The 26993-nt window shown below is 37.9% G+C and overlaps 1 protein-coding gene across 4 annotated transcripts in view; it reads right to left on the reverse strand.

Annotated features, from left to right (window-relative positions):
- Positions 1–1952: 1952 nt before the first annotated feature.
- Positions 1953–26993, reverse strand: part of mtus2a (microtubule associated tumor suppressor candidate 2a) — a gene marked incomplete at its 3' end in the record, with an annotated part of 59436 nt that continues 34395 nt past the window's right edge. Inside the window, exons 4-15 of one of the 4 annotated variants that reach the window (XM_083568086.1) lie at positions 26339–26545; positions 14765–14923; positions 12229–12327; positions 9383–9672; positions 8147–8213; positions 7084–7298; positions 4708–4813; positions 4335–4408; positions 4088–4186; positions 3892–3990; positions 3571–3668; positions 1953–2301 (exon numbers count right to left, since the gene is read on the reverse strand). In XM_083568086.1, the coding sequence (XP_083424212.1) occupies positions 1953–2301; positions 3571–3668; positions 3892–3990; positions 4088–4186; positions 4335–4408; positions 4708–4813; positions 7084–7298; positions 8147–8213; positions 9383–9672; positions 12229–12327; positions 14765–14923; positions 26339–26545 (1862 nt within the window). Of the gene's footprint in view, positions 2302–3570; positions 3672–3891; positions 4012–4087; positions 4187–4334; positions 4409–4707; positions 4814–7083; positions 7299–8146; positions 8214–9382; positions 9673–12228; positions 12328–14764; positions 14924–26338; positions 26546–26993 lie in introns of all 4 variants that reach the window. The other 3 variants (XM_083568085.1, XM_083568084.1, XM_083568083.1) reach the window with 3 other exon arrangements.

Below are 26993 nucleotides of genomic sequence, written 5' to 3' on the forward strand. Positions count from 1 at the left end.
AAAATTTTGTAGTGTCTTTATGCGCTGCCTGTGTGCTGTGTGGTGTGGTTACCACATACCGAGAGACAGAACTTATGTGCAGCCTGTAAGAAAGTAGATGTGTACATGGTGACTTAGGGACATGACCCTGAGAGGCAGCCATTACAGAAAAGACTGGAAGACCAGAGTAAATGTTTAAATATTAGCTTATTGGGTTGTTTAAGGTTAAACAAAATTGACGTTACCAGGCCAAACTGTTGACCTCCAATGATCACGCAAACAAACGGCAACCAGTTACAATGTTCTAAAACCTCAGATTCTAAGTTTGTTTGTTGGAGCATGATGTCATAGACCTCCGGCAGGCCAATATGAAGACCTGGATACACCACGGGTAAAATCAACATATTTTTGAGTATTATACAAAAACATTTTAATTTCAATGCAGTAAGCATTATGAAGAATATTTAATATAATACTAGTGTTCATTCTGACTGGCTGTTGTGGGACCTTAACTGACTGGGAATGTACATTTATATGTATTAAAGTATCTCCTTATGTTTGAGATGTTGGAATTTTTGGAAGTTATTAAAAGATGAATAGGAGGTCCCTGGTGGTCTAGTGGTTAGGATGCGGCGCTCTCACCGCTGCGGCCCGCGTTCAATCCCTGGTCAGGGAACCAACCCCAGCCACTTTTAGTGCCGGTCCCAAGCCCGGATAAATAAGGAGGGTTGCGTTAGGAAGGACATCCAGGGTAAAAACATGTCCCAATTCAAACGTGCGACACCTAATGGGAGAAGCCGAAAGAAAGTTATTAAAAGATGAATAGAAATAACAAATGCTTAGCCATCCATTATTTCAGAAATGTCTTTCTTCCTGTCTTCTGTTTTTATTGATCTGTTTTGAAGATGTGCTTCGTTTCAGCCAGACCAGAGATGATCAGCTCCACCCAATCAATTATACAGTATAGCGTCAACAGAGGGTGTTCAGCAAAATTGTATTAACAAATGTCAAATGTGTACTGTATATTAAACATTTTTCTGAAACTAAATCGATTACCATATTTACGTTTGTTTCATACTATAACATTTTGTTGACAAGACTATTGCTTCATGCCATGTTATCTGCAATCACTATCATTATGCTCACTTGTTTTTCCATCAGCTTCTTTTTCAGCATTTTTAAATGCTACACTGAGTGATTTATTATAGTATTTAAAGGCAACTTTTGCACTACTTTTTGTAAAGGTTTTTAGATGTGCTTCATATGCAGCACCAGAATTATTACCCAGTGTTCTATTGACTGACTAAGGTTTTAGGGTTTTCAGGTGCACAGGCCTATATAAATAAGGCAGCAAGGTACATTTAGCCTACTGGCACTGTACATTGACACCTAAGACTCCATCTTTTCCTCCACCAGTGCATCCAGAGTTTAAGGCCTGCCAGAGACCTGAACCATGACCCATGCAAAACTGTACAGTCTTAATATAAAAGCACAGTAATGATAGAGTCTACGATTACATATTGAGATCAAAACGTACAGAATGTTCTTGTTTTGTTGATAACCTGCTGGTGTGCTGATCACTAAGAAAGCTGAGAAAGTGTGGGTTTGGATTAAAAAAATGTTTAGCTGTAGTATAGTGTTATGCTTGGCCCCTCTGTGTCCTGCCTTAGTATTAGCAGGCTGTAAGATTGAAATGCACTGCAGAGTGCTATAGAACAATCAGTACTCAAAGTAATGCATATACACTGGTTTAAAAGTTGACATATTGAAAAACTTTCAGAAGAACAGATAGGGTCAGAATCTCTATCTGGACTCTTAACTCAGACAGAGATGTTTTTCTAGTCAAAATCATTGAGCAACAATAATCTTTAACATCACACAAGTACAGCACTTTGAAAAGACTGAAAGACAATAAGGAGTGATGTAACAGGAAATATTAATAACAGCTGATATGCTCGTTGTTGCCAGAGAGCTTATCTAGATAGTGTCTTGGCATTAGGGACTCGTGCTGGGGAGCTCCTGGCTGATGGCGAGCCTCTGTGAGTTGGAGTACCTGGGCCAGGAGAATTCACTTTATGTGCAGGAGTGCAGGGTCCAGAGGAATAAGAGTGTGTGGGAGTTCCAGGGCTGGGGGAACCAGGGAAGGGGGGATTGTCAAACCCTGCGAAGAACACCCTGTGGCTAGGGGAGGAGGATGGAGAGAGATGAGGACTGGTTTGCAGAAGCCACAGCAGCTCTTCATTGTTACGGCTCAGGCGCTTCTTTTCATTGGACTCTCTCTCGACATGCTCCTGCAGGTTAGCATTCTCCTCCGAAAGCTGCCTAGGATAGGCATCACATACACACAGTCTCAATCACACAATACATTTCATCACTCTGATGTTCTCTCTCTCTCTCTCTCTCTCTCTCTCTCTCTCTCTCTCTCTCTCTCTCTCTCTCTCTCTATCTCTCTCTCTCTCTCTCTCGCTCTCTATCTCTCTCAGCTCACTTGTGTACAACATTGTCTACTTTTTTTTATCAAGAAACATTCACAGAGTAATAAAATGTTCAAAGCTGTAAATGTATTCAGCCATATAAATTCAGGTAGATATGTAAACAGATCCACAATTATCCACATTTGGAATTGTGTTGTCGAAGGTGATTTTTTTGCTATCACACCACATATTAGAGAAGGCAAGATTCAGGTATTCACTTTGGTGCATCGGCATAAAAGTTAATGATGTGATGCGTCAAATTAAAAAAATAGAAGTTTGCATTTGTATCGCAATGCATCGTTTTTAACATATTTGCATCGTAAAAAAAAACGATTTATTTTTAACTAATTTTTAGTAGATGCAATATAATTGTATTAGTTCCAAAGTGACCAATCATTTATGACCAATATTTTATATGTAGATTGATTTCTCCTCGCTCTCTCAGCAGCGTATTGTTACAACGTGAATATAACGTATCACAACACTACGAAAAACGAGGCGTGTCCTGATAGTCACATAGAATACAGATTAACATGGCAGAGGTAGAACTGCATCTTTCTGCAGACAGTACAGGAAAAATAACATCTAGTTTTTATTTACATAATCTTTGGTCTTTTTTTTTTTTGCACTGGAACGGCCTGTTTGTGAAAGGACCATGCGTTATAAGCTAGAAGGCACTTAAGTATAGTTTTTATTTGTTGTCTGTCTGAACCAAATAAATAAAAGTACCATATAACTATCTGTACCATATTGAATTGCATAGCATCATTTTTTTCCATTGCATCGTATTGCATTGAAGCGTATTGTATTGAATCGAATCGAAATCAGATCACACTGCATCGTAATAGTGGTGAATCATATCACATCACATCAGTGGTTGCTACATATGTATCGTTGATGTGTTGAATCTTTTGCTATGCATCGAGATGAGGATAGCATCGGCCTCATTTATGGAGATGCACATCCATACCACATATACAAAAGCAACAGATGTAGATTTTTAAAAGCTTTTGCAATTATGTACTAATTGTTTTAGAATCTATTACAAAAAATGGATGCTTGAGTATTGAAAAAGGAGCTTTCTACAAAAAAAAAAAGGAAACCTGGTGAGGATTACCTCGAAAGGGCAACTTTGCAGTCAATGCGGGCCTTCAGATCCTCATTTTGCTGTTGGAGAACCTGCACCTTCTCCTCCAGATATATGTTCTTTTGGGCCTGCTCAAATGATCAGATAACCACAGGGCTCCCCATTAAATTCTTACACACTTCATTCACATCCACTGTTTCATAGAACACTGTTATTAGAGAACTTAGGTCTTATTTGTGCCATCGCAACCTTTTAAATCTGCATATCCTCACAGTATAAACTAAACCCCTAACCTCCCTAAGAGATCAACAAAGAAATAGGCTGATATAGGAATTTTACTTCAGAACTTACCACTTTCTCAAGGTGACTGATCTTCCTCTCCTGGTCATGTATCTGCTGGTTTTTCATCTCAAGAACCTCCTTCAGACTCTTGAGGTCTTGCTCAATGTGCTGGTATGGGGCGAGAGCATCCTTAAAACAGAAGAATAAACCCAATTATAAACATACCCAAATGATTTAAATGTAACATTTTGCAAATAAAATGTACCAATATCTGCTCATCTGCACTCTTCCTCAGTGCCTCTTCAAAGCGTTTGGCTTTGTCTTGTAAGGCTCGGTTTTTAAATGTCAGCATGTCAACTTGATCCTAAAACACATGCACACTTCAGAGTAAACACCTGAAATGGTTTCTGTTCGAGGCCAACCTGTCTTAATGCCATGATGTCACTATATTAATCAATCTAATATTTATGTAAAAAATCGCAAGCTTGTCGTTTAACTGCATGAGGCCTTACCTGAAGGGCGCATTTATGTGTTTCAAAATCATTCTGTAGAGTAGCTTTCTGTTTTTCATGGGCTTTTCTTAGGTCTGAAATCAGAACATAATACAAGACGAAACAAAAGTATTATGGTATTCTGCCTACATTTGTAAACACCAAGTAAAAGTACACTTATTTTAATAAAATTGTACTTAAACACATGTAAACAAGTAAGTAAGTAAGTACAATACGTCAAACAAAACATACTTCAGTAAAAGTAAAATTATAGATTTTAAAAACTATTTTAAAAAGTAAAATTACACAAAAAAAATTACTGAACAACAACTAATGCAAGTAAATGTAATTCATTTGATTTCAACCTCTGGTAAACACATATGAACATACACACCTCTCATGGCCCTGGCATGTTCCTCCTGCAGACTTGACACGGTCATGTTGTGCATGGTTCTTAGGTCATCTAAGGTGGACTCATGCTGAGCAGTTAACTCTTCAATCTGCAAAAAAAATACTTTAGTCCTGAGAACTGGTGTTAATTACAGTATTATTGAATCACTTACAACAAAGCCTGTCTCATTCTCTCCTAACCTTATATATATATTAGGGCTGTCAATCTATTAGAATATTTAATTGTGATTAAGCGCACAATGGCTCCCTTCCAAACGAGCTGAACAGCTTCAACGCCTGTTTGGAAGAGCAGAACAAAGACCATCCTTCCTCCCAACAACCAGGTACTTTGTCTCTCCAATGCTGACTTGAGGAAAGCTCGAAGCAGAGTCAACTCAAGCTCATAGGATGTGCAGACCAACTGGCAAATGTTCTCACCGACATGTTCAACACCTCTCTGAGCAGCGCTGTTGTCCCAAAGTGCTTCAAGACAACAGCCATTGTCCCCATGCCGAAGAAACCATCTGGGTCCTGCCTCAATGACTACTGTCTCTTTGTATTCATTCCTATCATCATGAAGTGCTTTGAGAGGCTCGTCATGAAGCACATAAAGACCCTTAATGTTTGGGAACTGTACCATCTTGGATCGGAAGACCCTACAGAGGACAGTGAGGACGGCTGAGAAGATCATCAGGGTCTTTCTTCCTTCCATCATGGACATGTACACCACATGCTGGATCCGTAAAACCACCAGCATTGTGGCCACACACACACCCTCACACACTCTTTACTCTCCTGCCATTTGGAAAGAGGTACATAAGCATTCGGACTCTCACATCCAAACAGTTTTTTCCCACAAGCCATCCGACTTCTCAACATAAAGGAACTGCACTGATACGCAAACAAAATCAACAACAAAAAAACCCCAATAAAATAATACCTGCACAAACTGCTGTTTGCACACTTCTGATGAAAGAAAAGTTTACATCCAGCCAAATGTTTACATGTACAGTATTTTTCTTGATTTGTATATGGACAATCCCTTTTGCACAACCTCTATAGTGTTTTTTTGCACACAACCTCACGTTCTTCCTGTATATGGACAATCCTTCTCTCACAACCAACTGTACTGGTCAGCACTACTATGTTATTGTTTTTCCCTGTGTTGTCTCTTGTGCTTTTTGGGGTTTTTTTGCACATAATGTTGCACATTGGCACTTTGTGTTGTTAGTTTAGACTAATGTGTACCTCTGTGTTCCTTGTATTCCTTTTTGCTAATTTATGTTGTTGCTGTAGCACCTTGATCTTGGGGAAACCTTGTTTCGTTTCACTGTGTATTGTACTGTGTATGGTTGAAATGACAATAAAGCCGACTTGACTTGACTTGACTTGACTTAGTTGACATGAGTGAACTCGATTAGTGAAAACGATTAATCTCAACCTTATCACACCATTTTTTTCTGTTCTAAAGGTACCTTAAATTAATACTTTTCAAGTTTTTAATACTTAAATCAACATGGCCATTGACAATAATGGATGCTTTATGCAAATGTGAAACCAAACTTAACATAAAGAATCAGGAAAGAAAAACATCAGGAAAGAAAAAAAAACATTAATGGAATAACCTGGTCATTCAGCATATTCAAGTAGTCAGCTGACTACTTTGGGTACATAATGTTGCTGAACCGAGACCTGGCCAACCCCAGAGTATAGCACTGCCCCCATGGGTATATATATATACACACTGCCCAGCCAAAAAAAAAGGATATACAGTATATATAGTGTGTGTGTGATGTACATTTTCCTTTTCTATTATTAGCTGTGCCCTTTCCTTTGGGAGAAGGCAAAAAATAAAATAAAACAGGATCAGCATTTTTAGGGCAAATTCTTTGGCTGGAGAACTGCTTAGAACTGCATACCTCCCAAAAGCTTTCTTTACATTTTTTTGAGGTCTGAATGTCTCATAACAGAAACTGATTTTCAATTATTACATTCCATCTTATGATGATAATGTTCAGGGCTTATTCACCTAAAGATGAGAAGGGCTAAAAACATGCACTGTATTTCAGTTATAAAGTAGGAACTCTTGATTAGAAGCAATTATTATTTATTTTTTTGTTACAATACTTTATAAATCCCATGGGGAAATTGTTATTTCATCACATATCCCAGCAATGTAGGAAACGGGGATCAAAGTGCAGGGTCAGTCATCTTACAGTACTCCTGGAGCCAAAGGGTTACGAGTCTTTCACACGGCCACCAAGACTGGTAGCTTAGAAATACCAGGGCTTGAACCTCCCCTAAATTTTGTTTTTATTTCCATAAATACTATGTTGACAATGAAAGGGTTAAACACACCCGCACCCGCACCCACACACACCTGCTCCTGTTGCTGGGTTCGCAGTTCCTCCACGTGTGACTGGTGCTCGGCTCTCAAGTGGTCTGTGTCGGAGGCGTGTCGTGTTCTTAGTTCTTCCTCCAGAGTGGCGAGCTCAGCCTCCTGCTGCTCCTGGAGCTCTTTCAGCTGCAGATTGAAACTCTGCTCCAGTGCAGACTTTTCCTGCTGTAGAAGCTCCCATCGTGTTGCCGTGCAAACTGTGGCCATGAGAAAGCAAGAGGGCAAACCAGAATATAACTTAAACATTTTTTTTTCCTTTTATTTAACAAATCCTGTTTCAGACCAGGAAAGTGGTAAATAACATGGTAATTTCTGTGATATTATGATTTTTGGCGAGAGTAGGGAGGTTGGAATGAGCCTGGAGAAGTGGAGGTACATGCTGGAGAGAAGTGGAATGAAAGTCAGTAGGAGTAAGATGTAAGGGAAAACATGCAGGTGGTTGGTTTAAAAGATACAGATGTGGAGGACAGGGTGACCCCTAAGAACATTTCTAAATGAGTCACTTTTGTGCGAACAGTTTTTTCCAATGAAAATCAGTTCTGCTACAGTATTTTTGAGTGTTCAGTTGATCAACTACATTGCTTGGCCCACATATGGACTAGAGTGCATCATTTAACAGCCCCAGGCATATGAAACCCCACCTATCAAATCTCTTCAAACATTCATAACAATTCATAAGAACAGTCATGAATTTAAGAGGGTAAATTTATGAATAATACAAAATTTTATGTTTTCAGAATCTAAAGGCAGATATGTATTTTTTTTTATGTTTTATCAAATGTCAAACCTTTTTCAATCCTGATAATAAAAGTGAGGCTGCTTACCATATTTCTGTATTTTTTGTTTCATACTGTAATGGTGACAAGAATATTGATTCAAACCATGCTATCTTTAAAGTCACCTCTATCATTACACTCGTCTTTCCATCAGCTTCTTTTTCATCGAGTCCAAAGTTCAACGAGTTCAAAGGTTTTAACTCACATATGTTTACAAACGATTAAAGGTACAGGTGTGTTTTCTTTTTTTATAATTAGGCAGACCTTACCCACTTCCTCCTGAATCTGGCAGAGCTCCAGAGACAACTCCTTCTCCTTCTGCTCAGCATTTTCACTCTGGAATGAACACAAACACCGCAACATATCTTATCATCCTAAGCAACACCTACTTACTTTCCAGTTGATTACTATGGTGTCATGGCCTGAACAATGATAGCATATTTTAAGTATATTCCATTATACAATATTAACTGTACTATACACTAGACAGACAGACAGACAGACAGACAGACAGACAGACAGACAGACAGACAGACAGACAGACAGACAGACAGACAGACAGATAGATAGATAGATAGATAGATAGATAGATAGATAGATAGATAGATAGATAGATAGATAGGTAGATAGATTATATATTATAATATTGTATATGCATTTATAATTGTTTAGTATGAGGCTCTAATGAATTAGAAATATAAATTGTCAGTGTGCATGTCTGCCTTGATCTGCTGGTGTGTGTGTGTGTGTGTGTGTGTGTGTGTGTGTGTGTGTGTGTGTGTGTGTGTGTGTGTGTGTGTGTGTGTGTGTGTGTGTGTATTGACATGTCTGCTATCTTACTCCATAAGGCATCTCATTAGCGAAAAAAATAAAAATTGTTCACATACTTTCAGAGATTAGTTTTTCTTTATCTATCACATTAAATAAGCCCATTAAACTCTTAACAATTATCTTATGAGCTGAATCAGATATGTGGCTCTTGATGATCAACACCTCGGAAAAAACAATACAAAGAGCTAAGGAAGGACTAAATTATTCAAACTGCACTACCCTTTGTTGACACCAGGGGGCACTTTGTAAAAGTCAGCCTATATGGATTCTGCCAAATTGAGTTCAAATCAGATTTTTTTATTAAAAATATTATCTGCTTAGCAAAGTAAGTTTTTGATATCCTTTACAGGGAGTTTATTTTAATGTTAAAACAAATAATTTGAGCTAAATTTGTGTGCAGTCTGAACTGAGCAAGATACTTAAAGATATAGTGGAGAACAGCATCGCCATTTTGTTTCTAATAATGTCTGGAAGAATATCTGAACTTAAAATAACAAACAGCCTTTGTGCAAGCATTATTTGTACTATTATTATAATATACTTAAGAGCTCTCTTAAAAATTATAAAATGCCACTGCAGCATACAACCCAGACAAAATGACACGCTTATACAATAAATAATTCATCTAATTTACTGAATTTGTTACTTTACATGCTGAATTCTACTCTCAATACCTTCAGACAGAAGTGCTGGCTGCAGATTGCCAAGACATCCAAACTCAACATGGTCTTTTTCAGCTCAGCCCGGAGAGCCAGAAGTTGTTCATTCTGCTCCTTGCATTGAGACTGCAGCTGCAACACCTCCTCTTCTCGTTTCTCCTGCTCCTCTCGCTCTTTTTCCTTTCTCTGTGCCTCTTCTTTTTTCTTTTCCAAGCTTGGGGACACGCTGCGTCCTGTAACTGGCACGCTTGAACCCCCAGGAACTCCAGGGACTCGTGCTGCTGCTGCCCTCTGTCTCTGCAGAACTGGAGAAAAAAAGACCGGGTTTCATGCAAAAGTTAAAAGAGGTGTTACAGATCATAAACTGTGTTTCTCTCTGAGGACCTGATGAGTTCAGTTTAACACAGCTTTCTTTCGTTTGTTAGATATGAGCAGGGGGGATGAATTACACAAACCATGTGGTACAGTTAAAGTATTCCTCTCAAAATGTTCTGTTTGCTGTTGAACTGATGCTGAACTGTATGTTGATGATAAGTAGATACCAGCAAGCTGCAATCAAAACAAGTTCAAAACAGAGAATATACTGTACAAACCCCTATTGTGACGTGTGTGTCCAAAATGCTAAATGACACATACGCAATTTTGTGAGATTACTGCCTTTTCCAAACGTTTTGGATTTCTGTCTGTTCAGCTAAGAGCAGGCAGCAAGAAATCTGTCTACCAGCTTTTTTTTTCCGATTACTTTTTTACTGACTGATAAACATGCTGACCGATTACAGGAGCACAAGTCAGAGAGACATAAAGTGCTGCCGGAGAGATCATGTTTTTAATCTCTAATCACTCACACACCCACATCCACCACAATGTTCATACACACACATGACCATATGCATGTGTATGTGATTCACGCAACCAGAATGGTTTTCCCTATAGACATGGAGACATTGCTATGACAACAGAAGAAAAGTCTTGGTATTAAAGCAGGTCTAATAAAAGGGTAGAGAATGTTTCTCACAACTCAGAGGTGACAGAAGCTTTTAAGCAAAGAGATGCCACTCATGGGAGAGAGAATGACAGAAAAAGAGAGAAAGAAATCATCTGTAGGTTCATCTGCAGGTCAGCCTATTGTATGTTACTGTATGTGTATCTGCTTTTACAGATTTATACACTAATTTATTGTAATATACGAACACTAGTAGCACTTGATGGTATTTATAATGTAAATGTGCAGAATCAGGATAATACCACAGCAACAGTAGATTTCAAGAAACAGAACCCATCTAAAATCTCTTTAATATATTCTTTATAATAGAATAAATCCCCTCGAATATAATGTACACACCCCTAGGGTAACATGCAGTGGTGGACAAAATACACAAAGCATGTACTTGAGTAAAAGTAGATTATAGTAAACTATGACTCCAGTAAAAGTAAAAGTTCTCCCTTTAAACTTTCATTTGAGTAAAAGTACAAAGGTATTTGCCTTCAAATGTACTTAAGTATCCAAAGTACTATGATGTATTATGGCTATAATGTCTAATAATCTTTATCACAAGACTCTTTGCTTAATCATCTCAGTTTAAGTGAAAAGACTCTAATGTTGCTCTCAGCACACCAAACTATTAATAGAATGATATTAATGAGACAAACACTGATCGATATCTGTTAAAATGATCACAAGCCCAAAACCTTCTTTTCAATAACTTGGCCACAGTTGCTGAGTCAGGAGTTTCTTTCATCATGTATTCCTCCCAAAATGCTTGATGTTGAACCGATGCTTAACTGTATGTTTGTGCTAAGTAGATACCATCAACCCAGCAAAGGTGGTTCTAGCTTGAATAATGCCCTATGTTAAACACACCATGACCCAATTCTCTCTCAAAAGTCCAATTGATTTGGTTCAGCTTTGAAAAACTCCTCTCTGCTCCAGATACTGTAACTGGATGAGTAAGCCATATTCTCAGCGCAGTACACAAATGTGGACGAGTTGGAAAGGCACACAGCTGTATATAAAAGGTCCCACAGTTAACAGTGCATGTCAGAGCACAAACCGAGCCATGAAGTCCAAGGAATTGTCTGTAGACCTCCAAAACAGAATTGTATTGAGACACAGATCTGGGGAATGGTAAAAAAATAAATTCTACAGCATTGAAGGTCTCAGTGAGCACAGTGGTCACCGTCATCCATAAGTGAAAGAAGTTTGGAACCACCAGGACTTTTCCTAGAGCAGGTCACAATCTGGGGAGAAGTGTCTTAGCCAGGGGGGTGACCAAGAACCCAATGATCACTCTGTGTATCTCTGTGAAGAAAGGGAACCTTACAGGAGAATAACCATCTCTGCAGCACTCTACCAATCCGGCCTGTATGGTAGAGTGGCCAGACGGAAGCCACTCCTCAGTAAAAGGCACCTGACAGCCCGCCTAGAGTTTGCCAAAAGGCACATGAAGAACTCTTATACCATAATTCTTTAGTCTGATGAAACAAAGATTGAACTACTGCTTCTAGGTAGGAGTTTTAAGGCTCAATGTTAATTATTTAGCCAGAAATCATTAACTTGACTTAATAGTTTGGTCATTTAAGGAGAGTATGCAAAATGATCTATGATGCATGTTATATATTTTTTGTTAGGTTTGTTACCTGTAATCTACATAAGGCATAAAGTCTTTAATCAGCTATTTTATGTCCTTCTTGTGAAATGTAGATTTTCGTTGGGAATCTGATTTGAGTTTATTCAAATATTCTTCCTTTAATCAATCCTTTTTATTGTCAAACATATCCTGGCAAGATATCATTTAATATCAAATGCTGATCACAGAAAAAGTTGAATGATGAAGTTGCTACTGTAAAACATCTTTTCTTACCTGGTGATTGAGGTTTGGGTGAAACAACAGCCAGGCGCTTTGGGGACGAGAGTGCCGAATGAGAGCCTTCAGAAGTCTTTTGAAAGTCTTTGCGAGAACCTAATATACATAAACAGTAAACAGTAAATGAATAATTAGTGAAATGCAATTAGTGACAGAAGAGGGTACTATGCTATACTGGCCACATACAGTAGATGTGTCAGAGAGCTATAGTTCTGTAGACATGCTTCCTTTTTATCTCCTTCTATGGGTTACTTGTTGGCTGTGATACATGGAAAAAGATTAATTTCGATAAGGTGCAGTCAGGCACTAAATGAGCCAGTCTCACGCTTCTTTAATACCATAGCCTAGCTGGAATGACACGCTATGACCCTGACACACACTAGTGCACCCTAATGCGTCTCTCTACCTGCACTCGTTGTGCCGATTCCACAAAATCTCCTATGAAATTGCATCAAACGAAATGCAGTGTGGCATTTCCTAGTACCCTTTATCATTAAAAATTCAAGTTCAAATAAATCTAATAATATTATTTTACAAGATACTTGTCATGATACTGATCTAGTCATTATTAACAATTAATAATAATAATAACCACAGGATAATAAAGCATCATATAAACCATCTAATTTTGGGTCCTAAAACTCCTAACACATCTCTACATGAAGTAAACAACCACACAACTAGGCCCCCAGGTGCGCTAGCACTAAATCCAGATGCTCCCAAACCCCTAACGTCATCATGTATACTCCACACCATCCTCTCAAAATTAATCCCAACACTTGAGGCAAGAAACCGGTGTGAATTTAAGTACTAGAGCAATTACCTAATTCTGTCCTTTTTTAGAAGCATTGTCTATACTAGAGACTTTGAAAGAGTTCTGTACTAATTATTGCCAAAAGCCACCAACAGGAGCTCCTGCTAAGATTTAAACCCATTTTAAGACTCCCCACTGGGTTAGTAGCTTTGGCAGCCCTCAGCAGACCTGACTTTGGAGCTCCTATATGGCTACATGCACTGAAGGAAGAGGAAACTGTGTTTAAATATTTATGAGCTGAAGAGTGAGAGTGGCACAAGCCTGTTCAAAGTATAGGATCCAGGTCATGTTTTTGCTATCGAAGACTTTTGTATGTCATTGCTAATAATGTAGAAAAGCAAGTGGACATTTTGTCCTCAAAGTTGATGTTGATGCTTGATGGGTCAGGACTGTTTTGGCAGCAAAAGGGGGACCAAAACGATATTAGGCAAGTGTTCATAATGTTATGCCTGATCAGTGTATATTCTATACACATTTAAATCCAAGATTGCATGCAAGCTTAATAATAATTTTATATGAAAATATGACCAGTCTACCAGCTCTTCTCTGCTTCTGTCAATTTCAGAATCGGTTCTACTTGCACATTCTGTGACATTATGTTGAATGTTAGATAAACATTCTCTGGCATGCTTTGCATACACGCCTGTTGCCTGGTGTGTTGCCGATGCCTAATCTTGACACACTTCTCCTGGTCCTCTCACCCTGGGACCTGTCTGATTCATCCTGAATGCTCTACTTCTGATTCTCTGGAGGTTTCTTTACTTTTAACTTCATCACTGCTGCTGTGGATGGTCCCAGATGGATACCCTTGGTTTTACATTTCCAAAAAACAATGTATACCCATGCCTCTTTTTCTTCATCTTACCTTATGAATGTAGACTTAAGAATCGCTGCTGTAATAATAGAGACTGTGAGACCCATAGAAAACGTGCTTTTAACACAATTCTATTAGCTTTTAGTCCCCTACTATAGACTGATTTGTAGTCCTACTACTTGGTGTCACCCAGAAGAGGATGGAGCTCAGATTTTGCATCTGAGGGTTTTTTCTCTAAGGGTTATCTTCCTTAGGGGCATTTTTTCCCTTCAATGCCACCTCTGGCTTGCTCATTAGGGATCTAAATATAAATCTTCTATATTGCCAAATGTCTACAAGGCTGCTTTGTGAGTGCAGTTTCAGGAATTCATATTGTATTAAATTAAAATGCTTTTGAGAAACAGCTGATAGACTTGCGAATTACAGTCTAAAGATGGTTAAAAAGGAGATAACGTGTTGGCCCAGATTTAATCTCTTCAGTTGTGGAAAATTAACGCTTCACAGCCCAGCAGGTATACACCATTGTTTATTCCTCCCACTTCAATGCCTGCTAGATTAATGACATCATGGTTGCTGTGGTCACTGAAGTCATTATTCATGCTTGACAATCTGTCCTTACTCCTCAGCTTGACACTTAGTGACAATGATGTGCCTCAATTATAGAAGCTCCCATGGGTTTTAAAATCTCCCATCCGCAGGAAAACTTTGTTGACCTTATACAGTGGTTAGGGCTTTATCTTGAAATAATGATACACTATTGCTTTAGTATAGATTTAACCAGTTGCCTGCCTGGAGTGGAGGTTTGTTCATTGGATAAACTGAAGTAAGCCTGGTTGTGTGGATTTCTTTTTTCATCATAATATCGTGGAAAATAATAGATTCTCAGACTCTTTTTATGTTCTTACCGACTGGGGAGCCTGGTGGAGGAGGTAGCAGTGGGCGGCGGGTGGGAACAGGCGTGCTGGGGGGCTGTGGGCTGCTGCGGCATGGCACTCTCTGCCCCTCTCCACATGAAGCTGTAATCACCCTGTGAAAAGGGGGGTCGTCGGTGACACTGCCTGGACCTATTACCATACAAAAAAAAAAATCTCTTAGCACATTATTAACAATAAAAGGCAAGCAGTCTGATCATGATTTCCTTAAACCTGCTTTTAGTGTCAGCAACTCCATAGCTTTCATCTAAGCAAGCATCTAGCCTTTTCTTTTCTTGTTTGATTAGCATTTTTGCTCTTGAAATCATACAGTGCACCTCAGTAACCTCTGTTACCCTACCTAGCTTGTACCCTGTCTGATGTAAGCCTCAATATTTGTAATAAATTGCAGCTGCTTTTGTGTCATGGTGCTGCTCTGATGTCTTTATTATACATCACCATGGCAGCAGGTTCCCTAGCAAGATTAAGGAGAAGGAGAGGATCACCTTGACCTGCTGGTTACTCAAAATCAAGAAAATAAAGCAGGTGGACAAATGCCATGTCAGCCCATGCTACTAGGTAGGATGTATCCTTTCAAAACATTAGCATGTGTCACCTTCTAGTGAGCACTTTGTGGAACTGAGCACTGAGGCAAAGAGCAATGGTGGCACAGAAATATTCTGTGTAAGTATATAAATGATAGAGAAATACTGTATACAGAACACCAAGGACAACAAGCACACCCCTCTAGAACACTGCAGGAAGAATAAGGCATGAATGTTCGAACACAAAATGAGCTGCCATCTAGTTATCTGGCATATGAGTTCTGTGATCAGGAGACAAAAGTTTAATTTCCTGTCATAATATTTCCCAATTACACACTCCAAATTATGCACAATATGTAAATGTGTAAAGAGCTGTGCACCAGCCAGTGGCTTAATAAATGTTGGCACACATAACGAACAGTACCACAAAGAGCCCACCTCTTTCTCCTAGAAGAGAAAATGAAATCCTTAATTAACCTTAAACTAATACACACATGTGTACTTATACACTTGAAGAATACAAGTTCTGAAGAGAACCAACTGCAGAGATGACTTTACTTCTAATAAATGCAGTGTTGACATTTTCCTTATAACGAAGACAAATGCACAACTGAGTAAACACACACGATTCTGTTTCTGATTCGAAAAGATGGCATTTTAAGGAAATCAAAAACATGTAATTTGATTTCATGGAAATCAGAGAAGGAAATTAAGCCATCAGCATTTTTTGTCTCAGGTAGAAGCATTTAGAGAACACACAGGGTGGCAGAACAAAAGAAAGCAGTATCTCAGGAGCGGGACAGAGGGGGAAGGGGAAAGAAAGAGAAAGATGAGGTTTTGTGGTGGGGTGAGGATGAGGGGAGTCATGATGTAAATGCAAACAATTGTAGAAGAAAATATGAGAAGTTGCTATACAGAGACAAGAAAGAAGAGGGCTACAGGGATAAATAGTCTATAAGGAGGATATAGACTGTGTGAGAGAAAGCAGCAACTAAAGGGTAAAAGAAAGAAAAAATTATGGTAAGAAAGTCAATAAAACAAGAGAAGGAAAGAGGAGATTTAAGATACAACCGACAAATAAAACAAATGAAAACTGGCCAGACTTTCAAAGAGAATCTGTAATTCTTTTTTTCAACACAGCGAGTATTCCAGTATGGCAAACACACCACAGAAGTGCCACCATAATGAAATAGGCTGCAATGCATTATTAACCATGAACCATCAAGCCAACGCCCATCTTGCAATGACAGTGGCTGCAGGACTGTAAAGATTATGCAAAGCAATCCATCTACTGCCACATGTCAACACCAGCCAGTAGAGTGGAAAGGAGAGCATCAAGCCCCCCAGAATGTCAATCACATACTTAGGTCCAAGTCAGGGCAAACTGACAGACAACCAAGTAGTCATTTTTATTAAAGGTATAAGCAGAATCATCAAATTAAGGAGAAATTGAGTAAAAAATTACAGAAATATAGGATTGGAATGCCGCTGGAAAACACCATAAACAGCTCACATACTTTATGGTGCCAATGTTCCTTCACAGTAAGCTAAAAGCCAAATAATGGACCCTATACAAAACACATTGAACTGAGTAAAAGTACTGGTGGTGTATTAATGATTCACTTGCATAACTTTTTTTTATGTATTATAACTACAATTGGCACAACAGTTCTGAAAATCTTTTTTTTAACAATTATTACAATAACAATAACCAACTTGACTGTATGTAAGTAAAGTAAATGTAGCTGAATAACTAACTTGGCTAAATGATCTAGAAGTTTTAGTAGCATGCTAGGTTTGATAGCTTACATCTTAATTTGCTAATATTTTTTAACTATATAGTTATCTATTGGGCTAAAGTAACACTTAAATATATATATTTATTTCTTTTTATAGCCTTTATTTGTTACATATATATTACAGCACAGTGAAATGTTTCTTCGCATGTCCCAGTTTTGCTTGGAAACTGGGGTCAGAGCACAGGGTCAGCCATGATACAGCACCCCTCGAGCAGAGAGGGTTAGGGGCCTTGCTCAAGGGCCCAAGAGTGGCAGCTTGGCGATACCAGGGCTTAAACCCCCGACCTTCCGATCAGTAATCTAGCGCCATAACCACTGGAGCTACTACTCCCATATTTACTAACTCAACAGGTGATTGCTACCAAACATGGAAGTTTATTACAAATCTTTCATGTTGCAAACATTTACAAATTTGCTAGCTAATCTGGCTTGCTTAGCAAGCCAATTGCCTACTTGTGTAGGTTTCCAAAGCTAAAAGATATATTGGCTGTAAAAAAAAACTGAGATTTTTGGGTAAGGAAACATATAATTTGCAGATCATTATAAATCTGTTCACTTTAAAAACTGTAAAACTTTGAAAATGCCTGTTGGGCCATGGATGCTCATTATACTCACTGTCTCAGACATTGCTACTTGAAGCATTAGGTAACTAAAGAGTGGACTTTACTTTGATTGTTTTGAAGATTTGTATAAACTATATTTCTAATATGGCTTACAATCTTTTCTCTTGCTTAATCACTCTTTCATTTTAAAGCACAATGTTAGTAAATGTTACACTCAAGTACACATAGTTTGTTACTTGTAACATAACAGAAAGGAGCATGTTTAGGACACTTAGCAGGTAAAACTCATATGCCAGAGAATTGGGGGGGAAAAGATGGCAGGAGAAACAATACATGTCAAGGTAACATTCTTAGAGACAAAAAGTGTAGATCCACCGGAGTATAGCACAGCTCTGCTCTGGCAGACTGACAGAGATGGACAGTCTCAGTGGTACAAAATAAGGAAGCAGCAGAACGTGATATCGTCAGAGGATTTGCAACTGGCATAAAAACGGATGACATGCAAGGGGTTAAGCACAAAGGCTGTGGGGGTCTGAATGGTGCAACATCTTTATTACAAAAAATTATTTTTAGAAGAACATAGTAGATAATCTTGAGATATATAAATGATACTCTTGCATTTTGTAGCAATCTACAATCCAGTGTAGACCTGCATACAGAACACCAAATAGAAATAACCATAACTGTTTAACAGGGGATAGTTGACTAAAATACTTGCAATTAAAAGGCTACCACTCCACAGCTGGTTTTAACCACTGAACATACAACACTCAACCAAGTGGAGAATAAAAAACTTTCTTTTGGCTTCTTCCATTAGGGGTCGCCACAGCCGATCATCCGCATGTTTGATTTGGCACGTTTTTATGCTGGATGCCCTTCCTAACGCAACCCTCCCCATTTATCCGGGCTTGGGACCGGCACTGAGAGTGCACTGGCTTGGTTCCGGGCTGTATCCTAACCACTAGACCACCAGTGGAGAATATAACTTCTTAATTCTAGGCTAATTCTCTACAGAAAAAGTAGGACTATAGGAAAACTGGTTACCTAACTAAACTAAGAGATTGGCAACAATGTGTCACTTATCTTCAAAGCTCCTAAAGGATAACGTTTGGTACGTCCATCAACTTGTGAATTATATTTCAGATGAGAAGCCTTTTTTCTCATCTGGGAAGTAAGTACAAATAACTCACGGCTCAGCTGGTGGAGGATATTATCTTACATCGCACTCAACTGTAAAATATGGGCATTCCTAGTGACATTTCTATTCGTCTAGCAATTATTCATTTTAGATAGCGTAATGAATGTTTACAATCCCAAGTGATGGTTAAAAAGGAAAGCAGGGATCAGTGAACTTCTAGTGGTGAGAATTTCTATGATATATGATTAATCTACTTTATATTTATTTCTTAATCCCAATATAATTTAAAAAAGCATGCCAATACCCAAACTGCAACAATTCACAGACCCACACAAAAGTAATGTTTGTAAAGAGGAGAATGAATTGAGGATGACTAGTCATGCAAGACTTTAAAACATACAAGCAGGACATGTTTGACAAGTGGACTCAGATTGGTATCCAGTTGCTGTTGAAACTGGAGCAGTGAGAACTGATATTTCACTATATGGATGGACTTTGGCATCATTAGAGCTTAGATGGAATTTCAATACAAATTTTATTACAGCTATCGATAAGAGGGAGTTGAAAAGGACCAGCATTTCAGCACCATATGATTTATTTGTGCAGGTGGGCAGCATCTTCAGCATGTGGGAGACTCTCTTATGAAGCCCGTTCGTTTCGGACTAAAACTTTAATATAGAAGCGCAGTAGAAACACCTGCCCAAAATATATTTTGACTTTTAAAGTTGTAGAACTTTGGATTTTTTTTTCATTTCAGGCAGTGTGTGTGTGTGTGTGTGTGTGTGTGTGTGTGTGTGTGTGTGTGTGTGTGTGTGTGTGTGTGTGTGTGTGTGAGTGTATTTGTACGTGTGTGTGTTTGTGTGTGTGTATATGTGTGTGTGAAGTTAGCTATAGGCTCCAAAGGCTGTTAAAATTTGCTTACAGCCCAGGAATTGGAGGAAAGTAATTATTTAGCAAGTTTATGATTTTTCAAAAGGATTCCACCTCACACAGGCTGTTGCTGAGCAGCATTTCCAATAGACCACCATGCACCATGAATTAAGTGAAGCGCACTATAGTGAGAATCTTATAATCGACTTCTGATATTTAACATGTGCATGTAACACTTAGCACTATGATTCTGATAGGACGATATAAAAATGCAGTGTTGACTGAGCTGCCTTGTGTAAGCTTGTGCATGTGTGTGTGTGTGTGTGCATGTTTGTGTGTGTGTGTGTGTGTGTGTGTGTGTGTGTATATGTGTGTGTGTGTGTGTGTGTGTGTGTGTGTGTGTGTGTGTGTGTGTGCATTTGTGTGTGGGGGGTTGGGGCGATTGAGGTGTTGCCCTTGAAGAACCATCTGCTCTCATAACTAACAATGGCTCACACAACCAAATGTGTGATAACCTTTCCATTCTCATTGAACATTAAAACTGGCAATCCCATTAAAACTGGCAATCCTCACACAAACATTTTCCTCACTTTTCATCGCTTGCAGCATGATTTCTTACTCTTTTCACTCCCTCACTATTCTTATACCTCGCTCTTCCAGATGATTTCTCTGAGATGTAATATGCTGAACCGCTACATTTCACTGTGCACTCAATCATAGCTTGGCAATTGGAAGGTTGGGCTTGGAAGCATAAATACTCATTTACTTTAGACATGAAGAAGTGCTAATGTGATTAAAACTTAAACCCATAGTCGTATTTTAAAAAAGTAATTTAAATGAAACTCGTATCCAATAAAGATATCCATCACCAGACTCTTTACCATGGTCTTCTCCACTTCGGTTTTTATTTTATGAATGATAGCCACAAAGCCACCTGGGAGTTTTAGTTAACAGGCAGTCAATATCTTTATAGAATGACTGTCGGGCCCAATGGTGTGTGAGCACATGTAGACGATCTGTGCACACTCTGAAACACACACTTCCTTGAAAATCAATCAAAATTGTATCACCTTGACTCAAGGCCATTTTTTTATGCATGTCCTGGTGTGTGAATATAAGAGAAAATCCACCTACTGTTTTAGTGGTGATGCTGTGCTACAGAACTTTAGAACGCAAACATTTTTTTTAAATAACTGTGGTAATTACCATAAGCACAATATACCGTCAATTTTGGTACTTGAAATCTAAAGTAATTTTTTTGTCCATTGTCCATCAGTACATTTACCCAGACTACAGTATGAAAGGCTTCAGCCTGCAAATGGTTGATACCTCAAAAAAGTAAACAAATGTGCACAAATGTCTTGTAATACTGTAATGTTCATAATGCCTGTTTTGCCCAAGTGCATTATCAACATAAAGGGTTTTATACTGCATAAGGGCAGACATAGGGCACAACTATGACTAGCACAGATTAATTAAATATATTTATTTAAAACACAAATTGGCCTAATGAAAGCACATTATCTGCACACATTACAATTTCAAGATCTCGAAAATGTCATTTAAAAATTGTCAATATGCCATGTTGTGTTGTGTTAACTTTTCAATTGTGTCAAAAAAAAACAAATTAGTGCTATATATGTGCTAAATCACCACTAAATGATATATTTATATTGTTTTTAATATTGATTATTATTGATGAATTTTAAAAACCCGTCCAACAATTTTTGTCAATAATTTGACCGATATTAGCTAATTATTCAGTCAGGCAGAGAAAGAAAAAGGTTGATGCAGTTGATCCAGCAGAAAATAATAATAGTTTTCTTAAATAATTTGAAGACAAAAAACTAGAATGTTTGAATTATTTATCATCCATTGGAAAAACCCACATTTTTAGGACATGGTCAAATTAAAAAGAACTCCACTAATATTCATTCATTCATTCATTTTCTCCCGCTTATCAGTAATTCGGGTCGCGGGGGCAGCAGTCTAAGCAGGCCCCCGCCTTCGACTGCTGCCCAATCCTCACAGCACCGTCCCTTACGGTCCCTCCTGCAGGTGGTGAGCCCACGGGAAGGCGGCCCCACGTCACGGACCTTGATATTTCCCTCGTAAGGGAAATATAGATTATAGAGGGTTAAGGGCCTTGCTCAAGGGCCCAAGAGGGGCAGCTTGGCGATACCGGGGCTTGAACCCCAGACCTTCCAATCGGCAACCCAGCGCCTTAACCGCTGGAGCCACCACTCCCCACTCCACTAATATAAATATTTTTATTTAGGCCAAGTTCTGAAATCCGTTCAAAATGTAGAAGGTAATAAAATAAATTACAAAAATATATATATTGTAGGTGTCTTACAGCCTGACAAGAATCACAGCAACAGTACAAAGTGTATAAAAGAGTCACCTTTATATCTCACGACACTCATGACTAGATCCTTACTAGTGCAATATCAACTTACATAGCGAACACTGTGTGCCCAGTAACACAGAATAAGAGAATACAATACCTGCCAGCTATTTGTTCACTCCCCTGACAGAAAAACAGTAATAGAAAACTTGCCTACCCATCAGTCCTGCACACTCACTCACTGCTTATATCTAAAGAAGAAAAAAACACTAAAAGGGAAGTATGAAATAAAGCAAAATGATTGTCTTATGCACAGAAAATAAGATGAAAACTGCATCCTGAACAGTTTTAAGAGTCAAGTTGCAGCACATCATTTTTCTTTTCTTTCCTACACACACAAACAGTGGGGGTGTGTCTTCCACCATTGCATAAAAGCTTCTGTTACCAGAGGATTCGTTAAGGTCAAACGATGCTGGAGCCTTTTAACATTTCACCACAAGAGACCAGCTTCAAACAGAATCAACAGAGTAGACATTTAACCCTAGCGAACTAAGTCTTTTATTATTTATTCACCAAAACTGTAAATGCAGAAACTGTTCACAGAACATGCACATACAAGTTCATATTACAGAGATCAACAACTAAACAACACTGGTTAAGTTTGATAAATGGCAACTAAATATATCCGAAAAAATATATATTTTTGCTAAATGCACAATAAATTTGTATATATACATTTCAATCATTTATTCAATTCAATCATATATATATATATATATATATATATATATATATATATATATATATATATATATATATATATATATATATATAGTTAGCAATTATCAACAATAATTGCTAACAATAAACCATCATTAAAAAAACAGACAGAATCTTAGCTGGCATCAGTTTAGACACCATTCCAGGGGATATTCTCCCAGAGCCTAAATCCTTCTTTTTTTCTTTTTTTTTGCATTAATATCATAAACCATTAGCCAAAAATAAATAAGCCATATACTGTATAGTAGATATACCATTCAGATATGATTATTGGATTAAATGTATACTGTACCTAGCTTGGTGTAATTCCAACCTCCCACTCAAAATCTACCATCTAGTGCAATGATAGAAACATAGAAGAATGATTCATTTGAAATTAAGAAAAGCAACATTCAGAACCTATAATGTATTTGTACAGACAAACAGGCACTATGTTAAAATAAAAAAAAAGTGTGGGATAACTTCTTTAGTGTGCTGGTAAGTGTGATGATATTCATGATAAACTTGATAATTAAACAGTGAGGAAAATGATATATCACTGTACAGTATGTGTGGATGTGAACATGAATCTGTTAAAATAAAAGAGGCGATGAAAAACTGACCTGATTTAACTTGAGAGTACTAAATAGCCATTATGATTATGGGTAGCACCATTATAGTTGTAATGATGGTAGTTAATGGTATAATATTGAGGATATTGTTGGTGAAAAACTATGACCGTGATTGCTATATCTGGGTGACAATATAGAATAAAAGTCAGTGGGTTAGTTATTATGTTTGCAAGTAATGAAGTAATATATGATTTGGAATCACTCTGTGGCTGGAAATGATAAAAAAAAAGTGTCTATAAACTTGCAGGCATAGTAGGGGATGTAACATTCTATAAACAACAATTTAATTGGTCTGATAGTGTTAAAGACTTTGAGAGATACACTTTGACTATCACACTACTCATGTGTCCAACATGTAAAAAAACTTCCAAACAATTTGTGCAGTAGGGTTTGCGAAGTCATCAGCAGACGTGGCAAACAATATTTGGAAAACAATACTTACATAGAGTATAATGTTTTACTAATTTAACTGGAAGCACCATTAACAAAAATGTACAAATAAATGTAAGCTAGCTTCAGAATCTATTTCTATGAACAAAGTACATTATTTGGCCTATAATAAAACCATATTGTGTCTAAAATGTCACCCAATATTAACTCAATTGTGTGAACATACTGCATTCAGAATACACTGATCAGGTAAAACATTATGACCACCTGACTAATATTGTGTAGGTCTTCCATTTGCTGCCAAAACAGTCCATGTACTGTGGCATAGTATTAAAGTAGAGGACTGGATATACATTAAGAGGGACGTAAGAGATCAATAGTGAGTTAAGGCTAAAGCAGGACTGGCTGTAATGACAGATTAATCAATCCACCTGCTTCTGCAATAATATTCCACACTCCACAATTCAAACCTATTTATCCAATTACAAGTTGGCCTGGCCCTATCGGCTCGAACTCGCAAATCGATCAAGCCTCATTCAGTCTCAGAGGCCTGAACTCACTGGAGACTAAGGTGCTTTTGACAATTCTGGATCAATAATTTGCACCATTACAACCAGCCCAAGATACAATCTAGTAACCCCAGAAGCTCTGTTTGCTTAAGGAGATACAGTAGATGATCTATGTGTGAGGTTCTCATAAGGCGTGTTGACTGTCAGTGGATACATCAATGCATGTAATGTATATATTTGAACACATGTTTGTCAGTGGTCTAGTATGTGATGTATTAATGTAATGGCAAAATGGTCTGAGGTTTGGGTTACAAAGATTGGATCAGGTGGTACACTGCAAAATTCACATATTGCCAATATTTAATAGTGTGGATTTGTTCTTGTTATTTTGTTTTGCATGTTTATTCATATTTTAACATGGGCTTATTTAGTCCACTGTGTTATACTGCAGATATTTATTATTTAAGCAAGCCAGTGGAGTAAAAGGTAGGCCATATTCAGTACCAGTAAGATAAGGTTTAAAAACTCTTTGGGTTAAATATTGCTTGTGTTATGAGTGACATTACAGTATGGGATATAATTGCATTTCACTGGTGTAATCTGCTGGCACCACACATCAATTAACCAGTGTTCCTTTTTTTTTCTAGTTACAGAGCAATCAACATAATTAGCATCTAGAGCTTATAATTGGTCATAGCATGCAGTCAGGAGAGTGATTAATTTGGCCTTAAGCAATGCAGCCTTAAAAAGCCCAATTTGGCAGCACTATAAACATCGCAAACATAGCTTCTGCATGTTCCATAATCTTCTGCATACAGCGAAAATATGAATTTTTTAATCTGTCTTGCTGAGCAGATTAGATAAGGGATAAGAGGATTTTATATGTAAAAGAAGAGCTACATTAAATATCTATTAGATGTAAACTGTGATATATATGGCGGGAGTATTTATGTTTTGCTGACTGAGTGCTATTTAGCTCTTTGCATTGCGATCGCATTCTCAGGTTCAGCCTACCATATGAGAAGAAGGGAAAAAAAGCTGTTAAAATTAAACCCCATGCTGGTTTCTTTACTCATTCCAGTCTCTCACACCTTAGCTAGAGATTTCACACAATCACCCCCCACACTTTTTTCATTTTTCACTCTCCCTCTCACTTTTCCTACTCTACTATGATAGTTAAAAGGTTCTAAGTCCTGATAGACAGGTGACCATGACGTAATTCGCAAAGACTCTTTGGGACACACTGACAATAAATGCAACCAACTGTAAATAACAACACTTATGTAGGTTACATTAAAAACACATGGTGGAAGCAGCTAACCTTTTCTAAAAAGTGTCAATCAGGGACAAAAAACTGTAAAAGCCATCTACTACAGTGCCAGTTTCTTATGTATGCAAAGCCATAGCTACCTTGTCCATTGTTACAAATGGCCTAAAATAAGCATCACAGTACACATATTATTTGTGTGATAGATCATTTTCAGCACAGCAGTGACCCTGAGTTGATTTTAAAACAACTCAATACCACAGAACAGAATGTCAACTAAAAATAGCCAGGCAAGAAAAATCCTGTGGTCAGAGACTGACATAAATTTTTATTTTTTATTTTTTTATAGCACATGACATTGTCTATGGGAATAAATGAGCTATAGTCTATAAATCCTTACAAGCTATAAATAGGTAGATGTATCTAATAAACTGGCCAAAACACATTTTTGACACATTTTTTAAATGCTAAACACAACTGATGTAAAAACACACAAACTATTGCTATATCTAATGTATGTCTCTGCTGTACTGAGAATGCCCTACCACCAAAATATCAGCTGTTCAGTGGTCCTATGGGGATCCTTCCCGATTTCTTTAAAGGGAAAAGGGGTGCCAAATTTTAGCATGATCAACCGATGGGCTGTGGTTGATAATGTAATGTCCAAAAAACCACAAATAATAAATCATGAGATAGAGAAAATTATATTTGGTAAGTAATTTGCATATTACAATCTCTCAGTAACTTACGATGTGCTGGTCTGCACGGATCACTTCGTGTGCTGTCAGTGGAATGGTTGCTGGAGGCAGAGGACACACTGGAGCTGCGGACAAAGCCAAAGGCAGCAAGGCGTGCTGCGGGGAGGCGGGAATACCCAGGAGGTCGCAGGCCTGATGCCGCTGGTTTGGGCAAAAGGGATTTGACACCCAGTTCTGCTGATTGTGCCTTCCATTGGTCTAAATAAAATGAACAAAAAGTCATTAGAGGAAACTAAGGCAAAGAGTATCTCTAACATGTCCTGTAAGAGAGAGCAGCACTGATAGTCAACTGATAGTTGAATCGTGTGTGTGTGTGTGTGTGTGTGTGTGTGTATGTGTGTGTGTGTGTATAGAACATCACTCAAAGATATAGAAGAGAATGCATAAAAGCATTTTGGATAAATAAACCTAAAAAAAAAATACCATAAATAACAACTGGATTTGCGTTTCTCCAGAGATGGGAAGTAATGAAATACAAATACCTTATTATTTTACTTGAGTAGATTTTTCTTGTATAAGTACTTCACTATTTATTTTTGGACAACTTTTTACTTTCACTCACTACATTTGTTTACACAAATATTTGTATTTTCTACTTCTTACATTTTCAAACCAGGCTCGTTACTTTCGTTACTATCTGGTGAAA

The sequence above is a fragment of the Silurus aristotelis genome (genome assembly GCF_946808225.1).
Source record: "Silurus aristotelis genome assembly, chromosome: 18".
Taxonomy (NCBI): Eukaryota; Metazoa; Chordata; class Actinopteri; order Siluriformes; family Siluridae; genus Silurus; species Silurus aristotelis.